At 38.2% G+C, this 19,202-nt stretch overlaps 2 protein-coding genes across 2 annotated transcripts; one reads left to right on the forward strand and one right to left on the reverse strand.

Annotated features, from left to right (window-relative positions):
• Positions 1-452: 452 nt before the first annotated feature.
• On the reverse strand, positions 453-1,420 carry LOC124596186 (proline-rich protein HaeIII subfamily 1-like). The gene is made up of 2 exons (XM_047135227.1): positions 1,297-1,420; positions 453-911 (listed from the first exon to the last, which is right to left on the reverse strand). The coding sequence occupies exons 1-2, from the start codon at positions 1,333-1,335 to the stop codon at positions 594-596; spliced, it is 357 nt and encodes a 118-aa protein (XP_046991183.1). The 5' UTR covers positions 1,336-1,420; the 3' UTR covers positions 453-593.
• Positions 1,421-17,193: 15,773 nt separating this feature from the next.
• On the forward strand, positions 17,194-18,079 carry LOC124596191 (proline-rich protein HaeIII subfamily 1-like). The gene is made up of 2 exons (XM_047135233.1): positions 17,194-17,237; positions 17,630-18,079. The coding sequence occupies exons 1-2, from the start codon at positions 17,199-17,201 to the stop codon at positions 17,936-17,938; spliced, it is 348 nt and encodes a 115-aa protein (XP_046991189.1). The 5' UTR covers positions 17,194-17,198; the 3' UTR covers positions 17,939-18,079.
• The last annotated feature ends 1,123 nt before the right edge of the window (positions 18,080-19,202 follow it).

Here is a 19,202-nt window from a genome sequence, read left to right on the forward strand (position 1 = left end):
GTGCCGGACCGAGACTTGCCCGCGAAAGACAAGGGTCCCGAGTTCGAGTCTCGGTCCGGCACACAGCTTTAATCTGCTAGGTAGTTTCATATCAGCACACACACCACTGCAAAGTGAAAATCTCATTATTGAAAAGTTTCGAGCATCCCGAAAGTCTTAAAAGAAGCAATTCTAACGAATAAGCCTCGTAGGCTGAAAATCCAGGAACAAGTAAACTTCTCGTTTTTCAGTTATCACAACATTTTAAATTTCTATCTTAATGACACGGTAATATCTAAAAGTAACATGAATTCAAGTAGTTTCAATTTTTAAACTTGATCATTTTTGTCACCTGCTTCCGCCAGTAAATACTTTTTAATGTGTGTTTCTCGCAGAGATTTTTTTGCGCAATAGCAGATTTGCTTCAGCTTCTACACGTCAACAATTCTAAGGTTGAGTAAAAAATTAACAAATACTTTTTTAATGCTAATTTAATGAAACACGAATGAAAACAGTACCATGAGAATACTTTATAAATAAGCTGAAAAGAGTTTAGTGGTCATCATGTAGGCAAAATTGAAGACTTGTTTCAATTAGATATTTGTGCTGTTTCATTAGAAAACACCGCGCCAAAAGCGGCCAGGACCTCCTGCGGGTGGCCCTGGTGGTCCAGTAGGCTGAGGTTCTCCAGTAGGTTGAGGTTCACCGGTGGGCTGGGGCCCTCCAGTTGGTTCAGGACCTCCAGTGGGTTGACCTGTTGGCTCAGGACCTCCAGTTGGTGGGCCAGGGGGACCAGTTGGTTCAGGACCTCCAGTAGGTTGACCTGTTGGATCAGGTCCTCCAGTCGGTGGGCCAGGTGGTCCGGTTGGTTGTGGTCCTTCAGTTGGTCCAGGAGGACCTGGTGGCGTTTCTTGGCACCTGCATGCTGACACCTGTGACAGGATTGTGTAATACATCTCAGTGTCTGTAGTTAAGATTTATGTAGTTACAATCTGTGAACAATTAATTTGTTGCACACTGTGGATCCTGTCAGTCATTAATTATATGTACTTTTCAGGTACATGTCAATTTGTTTGTAAGTGCTTATTCTGGACCTTTGAAATAGTTGTTGAAGAATTAAGATATCTAAGAAACAAGATTCTTTTAAAAATTTGTACCCTATTCTATTAGTTATTGTATTAACCCGCTGAACGATGACGAAACCATGACTCAATCATCTTTGACATTGATCTGTTTTCACGACAAGTAACTAAGGAAATGGTGAAGAATATGTAAGTTAAGGTACTTATTGGAGACTTGTCAGTAGGCCCTACTCACCGCAAGGCAGAGGAGAAGGACTGCCACTGTCGCCCTCATGATGCTGAAGGATGGCTGAGACCAGGGACTGTCGGCCGTTTATAAGTCGCAGTATTGCGTGACGTACTCCTGTCGTGACCGAGCCACAAAAGGACCGAAAATAGACTTCAATCCTACTGATATGATGCAATATCTGTTTCTCTTCCAAGGTTACAGAATACAGCTGCGGGTGTCTTCACAACGTACGTTCCTTCCGTCTTTGTTTCAATTTGTAATACTAAACGGGTAATATTTTGGCAGCTGAGTAGCTAATAATTTCAACGTGTGCATTTTTATATTTATCATACCTGACGCCGAAAGGATTGTAACATTCATTTTTAAGCATATACTTATTACGAAGAAAGTTCTAAGAAAAATGGTTCAAATGGCCCTGAGCACTATGGGACTTAACAGCTGTGGTCATCAGTCCCCTAGAACTTAGAACTACTTAAACCTAACTAACCTAAGGACATCACACACATCCATGCCCGAAGCAGGATTCGAACCTGCGACTGTAGCAGTCGCGCGGTTCTGGACTGCGCGCCTAGAACCGCGAGACCACCGCGGCCGGCGAAGAATGTTCTCTAGTTTGTCGTTCTGTAGAATGATGGCAGCTGGAGAAGTTCCGTCTTTTGAGTATAGCCGGCCAGAGTGGCCGTGCGGTTCTAGGCACTACAGTTTGGAACCACGTGTCCGCTACGGTCGCAGGTTCGAATCCTGCCTCGGGCATGGATGTATGTGATGTCCTTAGGTTAGTTAGGTTTAAGTAGTTCTAAGTTCTAGTGGACTGATGACCACAGTAGTTAAGTTCCATAGTGCTCAGAGCCATTTGAACCATTTTTTTGAGTATAGTCCATAATAAGCCTAAGACTTCCCATTATACTGTCAAGTAGAATTCCGCTGAGTTTATTTTAAGCATTTCATACAGCCTATATTTTTCTTTTTACACAACTTGACTTGCATAGTGATGGTTTTAGTGGAGCAGAATGACAGTGTGTTGCCTATCCTGGTGTTGTTCTAGGCATGTGTTTTATATTTTAAATTATGGACGCCTACGCATGTATCTCATCGGTATTCTACATATACATATACATCTACATCATACTTCGCAAGCCACCTAATGGTGTGTGGCGGAGGGTATTTTCGGTACTACTATCTTATCCCTCCAACGCTGTTGCACTCGCGAACAGTGCCTGGAAAGAATGATTGTCGGTAAGCCTCTGTACTGGCTCTAATTTCTCGAATTTTCCCCTCGTGGTCAATGTTATATTATGTTTCCCTACTCCTCCTGAAAAGTGCTGTCCCGAAATTTTAATAGTAAATCTGCCCGTGATGCAGAACGCCTCTCTTGTAACGTCTGCCAGTGGAGTTTGTTTAGCACCTCCGTAACGCTCTCTCGCTATCTAAACGATCCCGTGACGAAACGCGCCGCTCTTCATTGGATCTTCTCTACCTCTTGTAATAGCCGTACCTGACAGGGATCCGAGATAAATGAACAACGTTCCTTCGCGGTGTTTACAGATTTTGCAGGAGCATAACGATATAACAAAACAATTTAAACCGCAATTTAAATTATTTATTGCGCTGAGCGCAAATACCAGTCAGATAATGAAGATTTGTAAACAGAGCTGGAAGGTTTTACCTTACAGACTTCTTGCATGGTTCTTCTTTTTAACTGTTACATTTCGGTATATTTACGGTTTTGTAGGGAACACTAATTTTTAACACCAGTTGATTAGAGATAAATACTTCATCAAGCAATATTTCCGTCTCGTTTCATATTTAAATGTTTTCGCTGTAATATACGAATTATAGGAGATTTTCACTTAAATGTTTCGTGCAGCATTTAAATGGAAATATTGTCTATGTGGAACGTAATAAACAAGATGCAATCACTGGCTGCTGTCTCCACTTTACAAAACCTTTTCTACGTGTAAGATACAGAGCGGAGTTGTGGAAGTCACAATATATTGCAAGAAGACACAAGTTAATACTGATCATTTCAGAAGTTGGAGGCCAACAAAATTTTAGCTCTCTCTCTTTACTACACGTGGATATTCTCAGCGAGGTGGCTGATGGGAGTAGCTGAACTGCTAGAAACCGAAATACAGTAAACACTATTGACGGCTTTGTGGACACTATCAACCCTGTGTTTAATATCTCTGACGTGTCAACAAATAAACTGGTTTTAAACGTGTGACATTGTGCTGCTAGTTATAATGGCATAGATAAATAACAATTACTTCATTCATATTACTTATATTCACGCATTAGTATCACAATGTCTAGTAAAATTTTCTTTCGCACCAACGTTTTTCAATGTAGAATGCAACATAGTATTATCTGACCGTCTAATAGAATTCTGGTTCTCGTAAACAATGGTATAGGATTTTCATGCTTATTGTTGAAAAGTTGCCCTCTTAGTTGCCTCAAATTCACTATCTCTTTGGATGCAGAATTTAAAGTTATGCATTCAACTCCAATCTTTGACGTCCATCAGTTTCGTCTTCTATCACGAAAGTGTATTTTCCCCAACAGAAAGGCACTCCCATATTGTGAAAGCCAAAATCTGAGTAACAAAGGAATTTACATGCACGTTTTTACAATCTTCGTTGTTAAACACAATGTCATAGTACATATTATCCTTGAGTAACGAAGAATCATTATTGCTGACCTGAAGTACACAATAACAAACTTAAAATTATATTAGCTTAAAATAATTGCTGCATACTGTATGTCAGGTCTTATGTTAGTACTGGCCAGTGAACCCCCAACCCCAATTATTTAAAGAATCGAGTTATCATGTGCGACATGTCATATCTCTGGAACTATGTTTCGAATGATGATTTACTTTTGTCGGTAAATTCAGTGGTATATGTGTTGCGAATATATTTGGTAGTAAACAGATAATAAATTAAAATGCCACAGATACATGGAGCTGTCGACGAAAAAAGTTTCGTAAAAGTTTGAAATTGTGTATAAAGTTTTTGGAAGTCTCTAAATGCTCTCATTCTGAATGTAGTGTGCATAGTTTTCGCGCCATTAGTTACGCTACCTCAGTACATACACACAGTCTCTACTTGGAATTCTTGACTTATTGTGCTAAACCATGCACATGATTATAGAGTTTATTGAGTGGATTATGGTAGCATTTTAAATCGATCAGTAATTGTAATGAAGTATTGAAAATCAAATTATAGTTGGCCTGGAAACCATAAGAGAAGCAATCTGCAACTGGGCCCACGCCCTGGGTTACCCATTTACATGTAGATATACAGAAAAAACATAAGTTCCTAATATGGCACTTGGACCTAAACACCCCACACATCCCAAATCTATAATCCAGCATACATCGGTGTTTCTATTAAACATATTACAGAGAGTTTCAGCACATCTGCAGAGTAACACCTTCGGTCAAATATAAATTTACCACCCAGCCAGTCGATTGACTTAACAGGGCTATTTTTCTCCTAGATTTTTAGCTTCGAATCCGTGATACAACCTCGGGTTTGTCTCTTTCTGGAACATGAGAGTCCATCATCAGTATCTCAGTCTCCTCTGCATCTACCACTGACTGAGTATTCGCCTTTGTTCTATTTTGATCTGGATTACAGAGAAAGGCATGATTACTAAACACTTTTAAACTATTCAAAGACTCCATAACTCCTGTGTCCTTTCTGTATATAGCTGTATTTAATGCCTCTGCCCAGTATTGCTTAGGCACACCAGAATCATATAACATACGCTGTGACATCTCAAAAATTAATATGTTAGTTCCTCCCACAACATCATTCTGTCCTGCGCAATAGGACACACTAATCTGATGCTCAATTCGATTCTCACTGAGAAATGAATTCAGTTCCACTGTCTGATCTAACAGGTTTGACGTTTGCACCAATACTGTTTCCTACCTAAGTTTTAAATTCACAGAAAAAATCATTTGTTTGTTCTTTACTATTGAGAAAGTAACAGAATGTCCTCCTGGAATAATCATCCACCAGTATATGCAAGTATTCAGCCCTAAAGTGTAACTTTTGCTCCATGATACCCCATAAATCCACCTTCACCATACAGATATCTAATAGGTTTTTATCTTCTGATGACTTTACTAGACGAAGAGGGCTGCTCAGATTGTCTCCTAAATCGTTTATACAGATAACAGATATACAGATAACTTGGTGAACGCCAGAAATCACTTCTGTAGTACTCGATTACTTCCCGTCAGTTACTACGAACTGTGACCTCTCTTACAGGAAATCACGAATCCAGTCGCATAACTGAGACAATATGTGAGGCACGGTGTCGAAAGCTTTCTGGAAATCTGGAAATACGGAATCAGTTTGAAATCTCAACACTTCTTGTGAGATAAGAGCTAGTTGTGTTTCACAATAACGATGTTTTCTAAATCCGTGTAGACAGTTTGTCAATAGACCTCTTCGAGGTAATTCAGAATGTTCGAACAATATATATGTTTAAAAATCCTGCTGCATACCTACATTAATGACATAGGCCTGTAATGTATTGGATTGCACCTATTGCCCTTCTTGAATATTGGTGTGACCTGTGCAACTTTCCAGTCTTTGATTACTAATGTTTCGACAACCGAGCGGTTGTTGATGATTGTTAAATACGGAGCTATTGCATCAGCATACTCTGAAAGGAACCTAATTCGTATACAGTCTGGAACGGAAGACAGCCTTTCATTAGGTGATCAAAGTTACCTCATTATCCTTAGGATACCTACCTCTAAGCTACTCGTGTTGGTAGCTGTTCTTGATTCGAATTTTATAATTTTTACTTCGTCTTCTTTCGTGAAAGAATTTCGGAGGGCTGCGTTTAGTAACTTTGACTTTAGCAGCACTGTCATCGATAGTATTTCCATTGCTGTCGAGCAGAGAAGGCGCTGATTGTGTCTTCGTTTAATTTTGTTTTCTTTTATTTGTTTTTTGCTTTTTTTGGAAGAAAAAGCACTTAAAGTAATTTAGTGGCTGTAAATTCTGGTTTCCAAAAATGTCCTGGAATTTAAGTTGATGGAAACCGCCACTCCGTCGGTAGAAAAACTAGAAGGCAAGGATGATTAGAACAATGGAAATTTCCGATGGAATTCTAATGCGTGAAAATTACTGATCTCTGAAATGGGGCATGCGTGCAAGTACAGCTATGAAAGCAGGAAAGGATACAGATTCGTGGACCTTTATGCTTTTGCATGTGGATAAATCTTTGTATGCACATGTGGAAAACACAGCGTAAGCAAAGGAAGCTTGGCACACGCTGGAAAACTCGTTACTGGCAAGAATAAAACGTTATGGACAACTCTGGGATGCTCGGCTGAATACTATGTTGTTCAAATTTTAAGGAAATGATCAGAATTACCAAACTGACATTCTGGATGTAGCCAGATAATTGTAGAGCATGGGCAAACCATTTGATGATGGACTAATTGTACTCATTATGTTGAGTGGCTTACTAAAAGTTGTATATTCCTGACATTGTAAGACTGGGGTCGATTTGCTGTGTATGATAACTGGAGAATACTTCACAAGGCAGGATTGCTAAAAAAATCATCCTATTGGATGACAGGTTTCACAGAGCTATCTGTCATCGTCGTTTCGTATCGCTTAAAATTTTTTTAAATAAATTATCCATGCGCAACGTGAAGCAACTTGCAACAATTATGGACAATATATTGTAAAAGTATTAAAGTGTAAGATTCGGAACCGTTCACCAAGTAAAATGCGCTTTTAGCGATCTTGTGAAGTTTTCTTCAGTTATTGTTACCAAAAGTTTGTCTGTCTTGCAGGAGGCGTACATAGTCCAGTATAATGGCTGAAAATTTCACATAGGAAAATATCAAAACAAAGATGCTAAATGGAAGTGTGGGAGACTACCCCAGCTTAGACAAAGGTGCCGGTGATAATGTTGGTAATATTGTAAAATTTTATACATGATTTTTTTAAAATACAGCTGAGAAATGAAAAAAAATATATTTTTCATTTCCTGGAAGTATGTACATATGAAGTTTGGCTGTCTCCAGAGGCAAGAATAATCAAAGGAGAATTCGGAGAGGGGTGATAGGTCATTGTTTCATGCATTTGGAGTGACGGATTTTTACCTGAATGAGTGAATCATTGATACCAGAGCGTCGGGAAACAAGATCTCGAGGAAGCGATTGCTTCAAGATTTTGTACCAGAAAACTGCAAACAAAAAACTCTGAAGTGTGGCGTTAATATTTGATTAATAAGTGAAGCGGTTGGCTATATCCTCAGAAATGTTATTCTTGCCGACGCCTTAGCAGCTAATTTTTTGTCAGTTTATGTTTTGGTTAATGAAATCAACTGTACATATGCCATATTTGCCAGGGAATTCCTTTCTGCGGAGTTTGACAACCTGGTGCAAGTCTCTTTACTTGACACTTCTTCGTCGGTTTTCGGACCGATGATGATGAAGTGACTATGAGGATAACTAACATACTCCGTCCCAAGCAGAGAAAATCCGCCACGGAGCCGGTAATCGAACCTGGTTCCACTGACTGGGAATCTGTAGCGCTAACCGCAAGTCCACGAGTTGCTGACAGTTTGGTTAACAAATGCGTAAATACTGTCTTTGATATATATGGATGTAAGATGTTGAGAAGCAATGAGCTTCTTCGTTCTGGATCAGAGTGAAATGTTATTTACAAACAACAAAATTTTGAGTTTCTGTCAACTGAGCACTCACGTTGACGTTGAAAAACGCTGAAGTGTTGCGATTCCGAAAGTGCTAACAAGTGTAAATGTCTGAATATCTATTTCCTTACGCTGAGAACAACATCTATCTGAGGTGAAGATGGATTAACGGGATCCCACTGAGCAAATGCCACACTCTATGGCTACGTACATGTATATTTGGTGAATAATTATTCCAGGAGGACGTTCTGTTGCTTTCTCAAGGATAAAGAACAAATATAAGATTTTTTTCTGTGAATTTAAAATTTGGACGAAAACAGGATTGGAGCAAACATCAAATTTGTTCGAGTAGACAATGGCACTGAATTTGCGAACTCTTAATTCTGGACAGAATGATGTTGTGGAAAGAACTAATATATTAATTTGTGAGAGGGCACAGTGCATGCAATTTGATTATTGGGCATAGAGATGTGCAACACAGCTGTTTACATAAAGAATAGTGTTCCTCACAGGAGTTATGGAAGGGTAAACTGTCTTCTTCGAATAATTTAAAAGTTTTTTGTTTTTCGGTTTCTTTTTTCCCCAACTGCGCATAAGCAAGTTGCACCGTTTGATTTCCGTCTTTTGCTAAGACCAGATACGTTTCGCTTTATTAAAGCATCTTCAGTTGTCACTGTAACAGTATTGTTTTTTCCCGTACAGTTTTGTTTGCTATGACCATGAACAGTTTGGATGTTTTACTTACTACTGTAAAGGAAAAAATCATATAGTTAGAGTGACCACTGAAGAGCTTTAGAATAAATCGAAAGACGTCGATCTTAATAATACTTTCATTACAATAGCAAAAGACTGAAATTAGCCTACACAACTTGCATTTATAAGCGTTCAGCTATTAAACCCTTCTCCATATTCCACGTCAAAATAGAACAAAGTAGAATGTTCAGTCAGTGACAACGCAGAGACTGAGATGCTGCCGATGGAACCTGATGTTCCAGAAAGTGACCATCCAGCTCGAAGGTCAGCCCATGTACCCAAACCCAGGGAGTACCCCGAGTGGGTCACATATTTTTGGTAAGTGTTATTCAGTTTGATTGAAGATCCTGGTAATCTGGAGGACGTCACGTCGAGGAGTGAAAGAGGGGACTGGATAAAAGTCATGAAAGAGGAAATAAAGTCTTTGCAGAAGAAATGTCTTTGGGAATTTGTGGACCCACCTAAGAGTAAAAGTATAGTAGGTTACGAGTGTGAATTTAACACGAAAAGGAATACATTAAAGGGCGGCACTCACTCGTGCTAGCCCTGTTACTAAAATATTTGGTCAAAAGTTTCGTAGAGATTATTATAGAACCTTGTCATCTGTTATAAGACATAGTGTGTTCAGAGCTTTCATTAGTCAAACTGTAAATATTCATCTTAAGATTAATAGCTTTGATGTTAAAGTTCTTTTCTATTTTGGGACTTGGTGGAAACCATTCTATGAAGCAATCAGAGAGTATTATATCAAAGTCTGATAAACCAATCAAAGCATTTATGATTTTAAAAAAGTCATTTACACAGTGGAATGAAAAAGGCAAACATTGTAGGTTAAGTTGTAAATACTAATGAAGATTGAGAAATCAGGTAAAAGTTTTGCAATTCTTATTTTGTATGCTGATGATTTTTACGTCCTTTTAATAACAGAGTGATGAAAGAAAAGCTGTACCACATGCAATTTGAAGTTAAAAATCTAAGAAAAGAAAATTCCTGTCAAGTCATGTGCATAAAACTGGGAAGAACGTGATTTAAAATTTGAGCAGAAGGATTATATTGAAGATGTGCTAAATGCTTTAGTATGTTTGATTACACTCCTATAAAAACACCAATGGAGGCTGGACTATAGATTTGGGATGTGCAGGGTGTTAAGTTTCAAGTGCCATAACAGGAACTTGTGGGTGTGCAGTATATCTGTGTCAGTAGATGGCTAATCTGGGGCATGGTCCCAGTTGTAGGTTCCCCCTCTTATGGTTTCCAAGGTAACAAAAATTTGATTTTCAATATTTCATACATTTATTGACCGAATTTAAAAATTTTAAGTGCTGTACTAATCTACTCATTCAGATTTATAACCACATCAAAGATTTAATACAATAAGCCAAGTATTACAGTTAGAAACTGTGAATAAGAATTGAGGCAGCATAACCCACGAAGTGCAAAATAGACTAGGGTATGCCCAGGAGATCTGAACCACTGTGTTAGACTGACCACCAGTGTATTTCACAAATGCGCCACTAGATAGCAGCTCCCGCCATTTGAGAGGAAGCCCTACTGCAAAAGTGTTGATGTTGTTTTCGTGTTAGTTCTGGAGAAAAATCACATTCTCTGCTCTGGTAAGCCGAAAAGTGTTATGTAGTTACATTAGTTTAGTGTTTAGGCTTATTTTTCGCAATATTGATGCAGTTTTTTTCCACAGGCTTGATTTGTATGCATGAAATTAAACTTAAAATGGCCACCGAGTTCATTAGCTGTAGATAGAAGTCGCGGTGGTCCATTTTTCCCGTGCAGTCAGTGGAGGTTGACCATGTTATTTGGGAGAAATGGACCGCTGGTGTTAATGTGGGAGAGTAGATGTGCAATTAAATTTAGCTTCAAGGCATGTGGAATAATCCCATTGAAGATGGATGCAGTCCCTGACTGGTGCTTAATTGTCAAAAGGTACACGTGTGCCAAGAAATGGTAGAGCAGCATCTCACTTATAGGCCAACCAACCACATCATAGCCCATCAAAAGACCTAGTGATCCCAAGCCTATCAGTGGGGCAGAGTTACCAGCAGAAGTTTAAATTCCTTCACTTATACAACTTCAGATACCATTCTTACTAAACCTAAATCTTCAAAAGTGGCTACTCCTACGCCACCACAGACATAACTTTTGGAAGAAATGTCACATGTTCCTTCTATTGATAAAACCATGAATGGTAAGAGAAAGGCAGCAACTGTATTCTAATGGTTAAACTCTGCTGAAAATATTGAATCTCTGCATAAAAAGAGGGATAAGAAAAGAAAGGAAACAAAAAAGGCGCAAAAAGATCACCAAAGGGATATGCTACTGAAGAGAAAAACGGAAAGAAGAAGCTAAAATAGAAAAATACTACATAGAGCTCACTGTATACATCAGATGCAGACAGTATAGATGATTAAGAAAATAACTTTGATGAACGAGGTAAAGATGAATGTGTTGGGTCTTTTGAAATCTATTATGAAACTAATAAAAATAACAACTAGATTCAGTGTGCTTCTTGTCCACAATGATAACAAGAATGTTGTTCAACATTCGGAAATAAATTAATTGTGGTGAGAGAAAAATAGGTTAGTGGTTTAACAAAACCAACAATTCATTAGAGAAGCCAATGTTCAATCAAGATTTATAAAAAACTGATAATATTGCTTGGACTAAAATATTTAATAGTGTAATTCTGTGTTCTTTACAAGATATTCTAGATAAAAGTATGTAATTTTGATTAATTCTATGCTTCATGTGTACCTATTTTTATATGGTCCATCTCTTCCAGTACTCTGGTCAATCTCATGCCAATGTTCAAACAAGATTTATAATAAACTGATAATATTGCTTTGGACTAAATATTTAATAGTATGATTCTGTATTCATTACAACATCTTAAAAATAAAAGTATGTAATTTTTATTACTTCTGTGCTTCATGTATAGCCATTTTCATATGGTTCATCTCTCCCAGACCACTGGTCCACTCACCCATACACCTATGGGTGAAATGGACAACTCATGTATATTTTAATTTTATCATACTTATTTTAAGCGACTGTTTGTCAATAATATATTCTAGTTAATGACACTCTATACTAACACGCTGCCAGGAGACAAAAAAAGTTGAGAACCATACAAATTTTATGCTGAAAAGAAAAAGTGGTCCAACTCTCCCAAACTTACTGTGTATTCAACCAATATTTCAGAGTGAGCGCACTTAACGACTTACAACAAACTTTATGCATAATTTCAAGTCTTTATGAAACTTTTTCTCGTCAACAACACCCCCACCTTCCGCACAAAATGATGGAAGGAGGAAGATTATCACTTACTACATTTTAGGCTTTTGTGCATTAAATCTGTAGCGTCATGCATGATGTTTTAATGTATTACTTGTTTACTGCCAACTCTATCCGTAACACATATACCACTGAATGTGCCTGCAAATTTGGTTCATTATACGACATATAGTTCGAGAGATATGACACTATATAGATTAGAGTTTGATCTGTTAATGTATTGGGGTGCAGGGTTTACTGGTCAATACTAATACAAGACCTGACATTTGGTATGCAGCAACTATCTTAAGCTACTACGATTGTAAGTTTATATTGTGTATTGTAGATCAAGAAAACGAGTCCTTCGTAACTGAAGGATACTATTAACTATGGATTTATGTTTAACAATGGGGACTGCAAAGTCCGCACAAAATGATGGAAGGAGGAAGATTATCACTTACTAAATTTTAGGCTTTTGTGCATTAAATCTGTAGCGTCATGCATGATGTTTTAATGTATTACTTGTTTACTGCCAACTCTATCCGTAACACATATACCACTGAATGTGCCTGCAAATTTGGTTCATTATACGACATATAGTTCGAGAGATATGACACTATATTGATTAGAGTTTGATCTGTTAATGTATTGGGGTGCAGGGTTTACTGGTCAATACTAATACAAGACCTGACATTTGGTATGCAGCAACTATCTTAAGCTACTACGATTGTAAGTTTATATTGTGTATTGTAGATCAAGAAAACGAGTCCTTCGTAACTGAAGGATACTATGAACTATGGATTTATGTTTAACAATGGGGACTGCAAAGATATGCATGTTACTGGCTTAGTTGCTCAAATTCTGAAGACGTTTGAACTACTTGGTTGTCAAAATATGGCAGTGCTTTTCTATTGGGGAAAAATATAATTTCCTGCGAGAACAAGAAACTGACCGATATTGTCACGTCAAGTACTGAAACTGAATATCGAAAGAGGCAGTGTATTTGAGACAGCTAACAGGTAATTGGAATCGACAGCAAACCCACACCGAAGTAAAGGGAGACAAGAATCTAATAGTCCCTCAGGACTATATTGCAGCTGTAGGGGAAGGAGTAGAAGAAAGTCTTAAGGGAGAATACAGCCTAAGCACTAGGGATGGGAGTGGAGTAAGACTAATTTTCTGCAACAAATTTCAGCTTGTAATAGCTAAAACTCTGTTCAAGAATAGAAAAGATAGGGAGATATAGAAGAGTTCGGTTAGATTACATCAGGGTCAGGTAGAGATTTAGAAATCAAGTAATCGATTGTAAAAACGTACCCTGCAGCAGATATAGATTCAGATGAGAATTTAGTAATGACGAAGAGTAGGTTCATGTTCAAGAGACTACTTAGGAAGAATCAATGTACAAACAAGTGGGATACGGAAGTAATAAGGAATGAAGAGACACTCTTGAAGTTCTATGGGGCTACAGACACTGCAATAGCTCAATGCGCAGTTCCATTGAAGAGGAATGCACGTCTATAAAAATTCAGTCACAGAAACTAGAAAAAAACATAGAAACAAAGAAGGTAACTGCTAAGAAACAATGGGTAAGAGGAGAGATAATTCAGTTGACCGGTGAAAGAAGAAAGTACAAATATGTTCACGGAATAGCAGGAATACGGAAATACAAGTCACTTAGGAACGAAATAAACAGGAAATGAGGGAAGCTAAGGCGAAATGACTGCATGAAAAATGCGAAGACATAGAAAAACAAATTATTGTTGGAAGAACTGAATCACCATACAGATAACTCAAAGCAACCTTCAGTCAAATTAAAAGCTAGGGTGGTTACATTACGAATGCAACGGGAGTTTCACCGTTAAATCCAAAGGAGAGAGTGGATAGGTGATGAAAGTACACTGAAGGCCTCTATGAGGAGGAGGACTTTTTATGACGCGATAGAAGAAGAAAGAGGAGTCGATATTGAAAAGAATGCGGATACAGTATTTCAATCAGAATTTAGAAGAGCTTTGAAGACTTATGATCGAATAAGGACGTAGGGACAAACAACATTACACCACAACTTCTAAAATTATTTGGGGAAGTGGCAAGAAAAGGACCATTTACGTTGGTGTGTAGAATGTATGAGTCGGCGATATGGCATCTGATTTTCCAAGAAACATCATCCACACAGTTCCGAAGATTGCAAGACGGACAAGTGCGAGAATTATTGCACAATCAACCAAACAGCTCATGCATACAACTTGCTGACAAAGATAATATACAGAAGAATGGAAAAGATAATTGAAGGTGGCGATCAGTTTAGCTTTAGGAAATTCTGACGTTGCGGTTGATAATGGAAGGAAGACTAAAGAAAAGACACGTTCATGGGATTTGTTGACCCTGAAAAAGCGTTCGACGATGTAAAATGGTGCAAAGTATTCGAAATTCTGAGAAAAATCGGGGCGAGCTATAGGGAATGCCGTGTAATATACAACATGCACAAGAACCAGGAGAGAACAATTACAATGGAAGACGAACAACGAAGCACTCGGATTAAAAAGGGTTTAATTTATTCACCGAAGAAGCAATGATGGAAACAGAAACAAAGTTTCATGAGTGAAACTGAAAGTCGAGATGAAAGGATATCAGTGAGGCTATGCGCTAATGATACTACTACCTTCAGTGAAAGTGAAGAAGAATTATAGCATCTGTTGAACGGAATGAACAGTAATGAGTGCAGAATATGGATTGAGAGTAAATCGATGAAAGACGAAAGTAGTGAGAAACAGCAGAAATGAGAACAGCGCGAAACATAACTTCGTAATCGGGGATCACGAAACGGCACAAGTTCCAGATTTCTGCTACCTAGGCAGCAAAAAACCCGTGACGGACGGAGCGAGGAGGACTTTAAAAGAACACTAGCGCTGCTCAAACGCGCATTTCTGGCCGAGAGAATTATACTGGAAGCGGACATAGGCCCTGATGTGAGGAAGATATTTCTGATAATGTATATTTGGCGCAGAGCATTTTATGTTAGTGAAACACTGGCTGTGGGAAAACCGGAATAGAAGAGAATCGAAGTATCTGAGATGTGGTGCTACAGAAGAACGCTATAAATTAGGTGGGCTATAAGGTATGCAACGAGGAAGTTCGACGCAGAATCGGAGAGGAGAGGAATATATGGGAAACAGTGACAAAAAGAATGTACAGAATTACAGGACACATGTTAAGACATCACCGAGTAAGTGCCATAGTACTAGAGGGAGCTGTAGAGAGTAAAAACAGTAGTGGACGACAGAGATTGGCATACATCGAGTAAATAATTGAGGATGTAGGTTGCAAGTGCTACTCTGAGATGAAGAGGTTGGCAAAGGAGAGGAATTCGTGGCGGACTGCATCAAACCAGTCAGAAGACTGATGACGTAAAAAAAATAAAACTGTTCATGACAAGCAGAGTTCTATTAGACTGTCAGAAAATTCTGTGTTGCATTCCAAATTGAAAAATGTTTCTGCGAAAGGACATTTTATTACACAATGATTGAGTAGACGTGAGACTGCAATAGAAGTGTGATTGTTGTTACATACTTGCAATCAAAGGAAAATCCTACTGATCTTCTTCATATGTTCAAATTGTCGCCAAATTAAGTGGTAGTGTTGTTGTGTTGATAACTCGGCACTTTATTTCATCTTTCATGCAATCGTCTACGAAGTGAGGACTGTAACTGTGTTGTTAGTTTTTTTGTACACATTGCTAATCTGATGTGTGAATAGAAGTATTATGGAAGATGTAATTGTTATTTATCCATATCATTATAAATAGCAGCACACTCAAATTAGTTGGAAATCATTTTATTTGTCGACACGACAGAGACAGCGTTGTTTACTGACTGTGTTACCGAACACAAAGCCTTCAATGCTGTTTATTGTATTTAGATTCCCAGCAATCTAACTACTTCCATCAGCCACCTCGCGGTGAGTATTCACATACAGTCAGAGCCAAGGTTTTGTTGGCTTATAACCTCTGGAATGGTCAATGTTAACTTGTGTCTCCTTCCAATATTATCGCGATTTTGGCAAATCCACACTGTGACGCACGTGTATAAAAGTTTTCATCATGGTGGAAGTAGCCAATGAATACACCTTGTTCTTTACGTTCAGTCTTGAGAGTATTGCATTTAAATACTGCACATCACATTAAAATGAAAATCTTCCATAATTCGTATATAACAGCATTCCTCAAAGTGAGAACTTTTAAATATCAAACGAGGTGGGAATATTACTTGATGAATTATTTATTTCGATTCTCACGGCATTAAAAATTATTATGCCCTATAAAACAGAAATACAGCCCAAATATACCAGTTAAAAAAAGAAAAAGCCATGAAAGAAGTCTGTGAAGAAACACTTCTGAACTGATGTTTAGGCTGTATCTGGGGTTTAAATTGTTTTGTTATATCATTCTTTTCCGACGAAATCAGTTAACACCACGAAGAAACGTTATAGAGAATGCCGATGATGTACATGCGTAACTGTCCTTAATCTAAAATGTAAAACATATGCCTCGTACAAGGCCAGAGTGGGGAACTTATCATTTTGCACCGAAAAAACCAACACAAGTTGTGTAAAAAGAAAGATATAACTTGTATGAAATATTTAAAAATACACTCCTCGGAATTATATCAGTGCTTTTGACAATCATTAGATTAATGGAGCATCCAACGAAATAATTAGATACTCCATGGTAGTACAGAACTAAGACAATAATAAAAATGTAGGAATAATATGGAAAAGAAATACTATTGGATATTGTAGTGAGAGGTCATAGATGAATTATGGACTATACTCATAAAGACAGAACGACACACTAGAGACCTTTCTTCATAATTAGGGCTATGCTTACAAGTGAAAGTTTCAGTATAAATACAAAAATGTACTCGTTAGAATTATGGGTGCCAGAAATTTCTTGTTTGGTATTCCCTATTCCAAATAGAAAGAAAATCGCATGAAACATAAACTCTGAAGACCGTCGAAGTCATATTATGTAACTTTGAAAGACAAACAGATGTTGCATCATATCAGTAGGCTTCAAGTCCATTTTTGGGCCTTTTGTCGCTCGGTCACGCCAGGAATACATCACGCAATACTGCGACTTATAAAAGGCCGACAGTCCCTCATCTCTGCCATCCTTCAGAACCATGAGGGCGACAGTGGCAGCTCTTCTCCTCTGCCTTGCGGTAAGTAGCGGTTACTGGCGAGTCTCCAATAAGTATCGTAGCTTACGTATTTTTTACGATTTCTTTAGTTACCTGTCTTGATAACAGATTGCTGTCTAGGATGATTGAGTCATATTTTCATCATCATTCAGCCAATTAATATAATAACCAACAAAAACAGGGTATAAATTTTTAAAAAACCTTGGTTCTTAGATCTCTTCACTCTTCAATAGTTATTTCAGAGGTTTACAATAAGTAGTTACACACAGATTGATATATACCTGAAAATTATACATATTTAATGAATGGTAGGTCCGACAGAGTATAACAATCTAATTGTTCACAGATCGTTTTATGTAACTACATAAATCTTAACTACAGACACTGAGATAGGTTACACAATTCTATCACAGGTGTCAGCATGCAGGTGCCAAGAAACGCCACCAGGTCCTCCTGGACCAACTGAAGGACCACAACCAACCGGACCACCTGGTCCACCAACTGGAGGACCTGATCCAACAGGTCAACCTACTGGAGGTCCTGAACCAACTGGTCCCCCTGGCCCACCAACTGGAGGCCCTGAGCCAACAGGTCAACCCACTGGAGGTCCTGAACCAACTGGAGGGCCCCAGCCCACCGGTGAACCTCAACCTACTGGAGGACCTCAGCCTACTGGACCACCCGCAGGAGGTCCTGGCCGCTTTTGGCGCGGTGTTTTCTAATGAAACAGCACAAATATCTAATTGAAACAAGTCTTCAATTTTGCCTACATGATGACCACTAAACTCTTTTCAGCTTATTTATAAAGTATTCTCATGTTACTGTTTTCATTTGTGTTTCATTAAATTAGCATTACAAAAGTCTTTGTTAACTTTTTACTCAACCTTAGATTTGTTTAAGTGCAGAGCCTGAAGCAAATCTGCAGATCTGGGAAAATTCACTGCAAGAAACACACTTTAAAATTAATTTATTGGTGGAAGCAAATGACACAAATGATTACATGTAGAAATTTTAACTATTAAATGTCAGTGATTTTTACATATTATCGTGTCATTAAGATAAAAATTGTAAGAACCAGAGTGACAGAAAAAGTAAGTACTATTTTCTAATTTTCAGCCTACAAGGCTTATACACTAGATTTGCTTCGCCTAAGGTTTTAGGATGCTCGAAACGTTTCACTAGTAGTTTATCGAGGATTACATCCTGAAATAAATTCTGAAAAATTAATACACTTTAGTGGAGTATGAACTGGTATGAGGCAGTTTTGAAAATTAGTCGTAATTTCTTCTTATAATGGAAACATCATCACTAGATGATTACTTTCTCTGAAAGGCGTGTAACAGTACTGATTTTGATTTACGATAACATCGGCCCATTCTAAGAATATTGATAACTACAAGTGTCCAGAGTAGCTGTTACTACATCTGTGGAGTTCTTCTTATTGCATAGGGTGAATCACCTAGAGCTTGCACAGCAAACATTGATGAAACGGAAAGTGCTATTGGAGTGCGGTTGCCACAGAATGAGATCAAATTGTGAAAGCAGCAGTGTCAAATAAGCAAAACGACCAAGCCCAGTGTAAAGACTGGAATTACAAGCGAGATACTACATTTAACTGACGAAACGAGGATGTACAAAAACGCAAATCTCAAAGCAGATAAAACGGAATAAGGACGTTTAAAACACAGACTGAAATGAAGTGTAAAATAGCTAAGAAGCAATGGGAAGAGATGTCACCTACAGGAAAATAAGGGACCCATGGCGGAAAGAGGAGCTGTTGAAGGAAATTAAGAGCTCAGATGATAGGCCAGTACTAGGCAATGACGCGAAAGCTGAAAAGTGAAAGCAATATGTAGAAGGATCGTGCAAAGGAGATGAAGACAATGTTAAAGAAATGGGCAGACGCAAATAAATATGAAATAGGAGATGTGATGCTGTCAGAATAATTTGAGACAACACTTAAAAATGTAATTCGAACCAAGGCCC

This window comes from Schistocerca americana, chromosome 2 (assembly GCF_021461395.2).
Source record: "Schistocerca americana isolate TAMUIC-IGC-003095 chromosome 2, iqSchAmer2.1, whole genome shotgun sequence".
NCBI classification, from domain to species: domain Eukaryota; kingdom Metazoa; phylum Arthropoda; class Insecta; order Orthoptera; family Acrididae; genus Schistocerca; species Schistocerca americana.

Excerpts from the sequence above, each read along its gene's own strand:
- LOC124596186 (XM_047135227.1), bottom strand. The coding sequence starts at position 1,335 with ATGAGGGCGACAGTGGCAGTCCTTCTCCTCTGCCTTGCG. Across the intron at positions 912-1,296 it reads TCCTTCTCCTCTGCCTTGCG|GTGTCAGCATGCAGGTGCCA; the intron begins GTGAGTAGGGCC and ends ATCCTGTCACAG.
- LOC124596191 (XM_047135233.1), top strand. The coding sequence starts at position 17,199 with ATGAGGGCGACAGTGGCAGCTCTTCTCCTCTGCCTTGCG. Across the intron at positions 17,238-17,629 it reads CTCTTCTCCTCTGCCTTGCG|GTGTCAGCATGCAGGTGCCA; the intron begins GTAAGTAGCGGT and ends ATTCTATCACAG.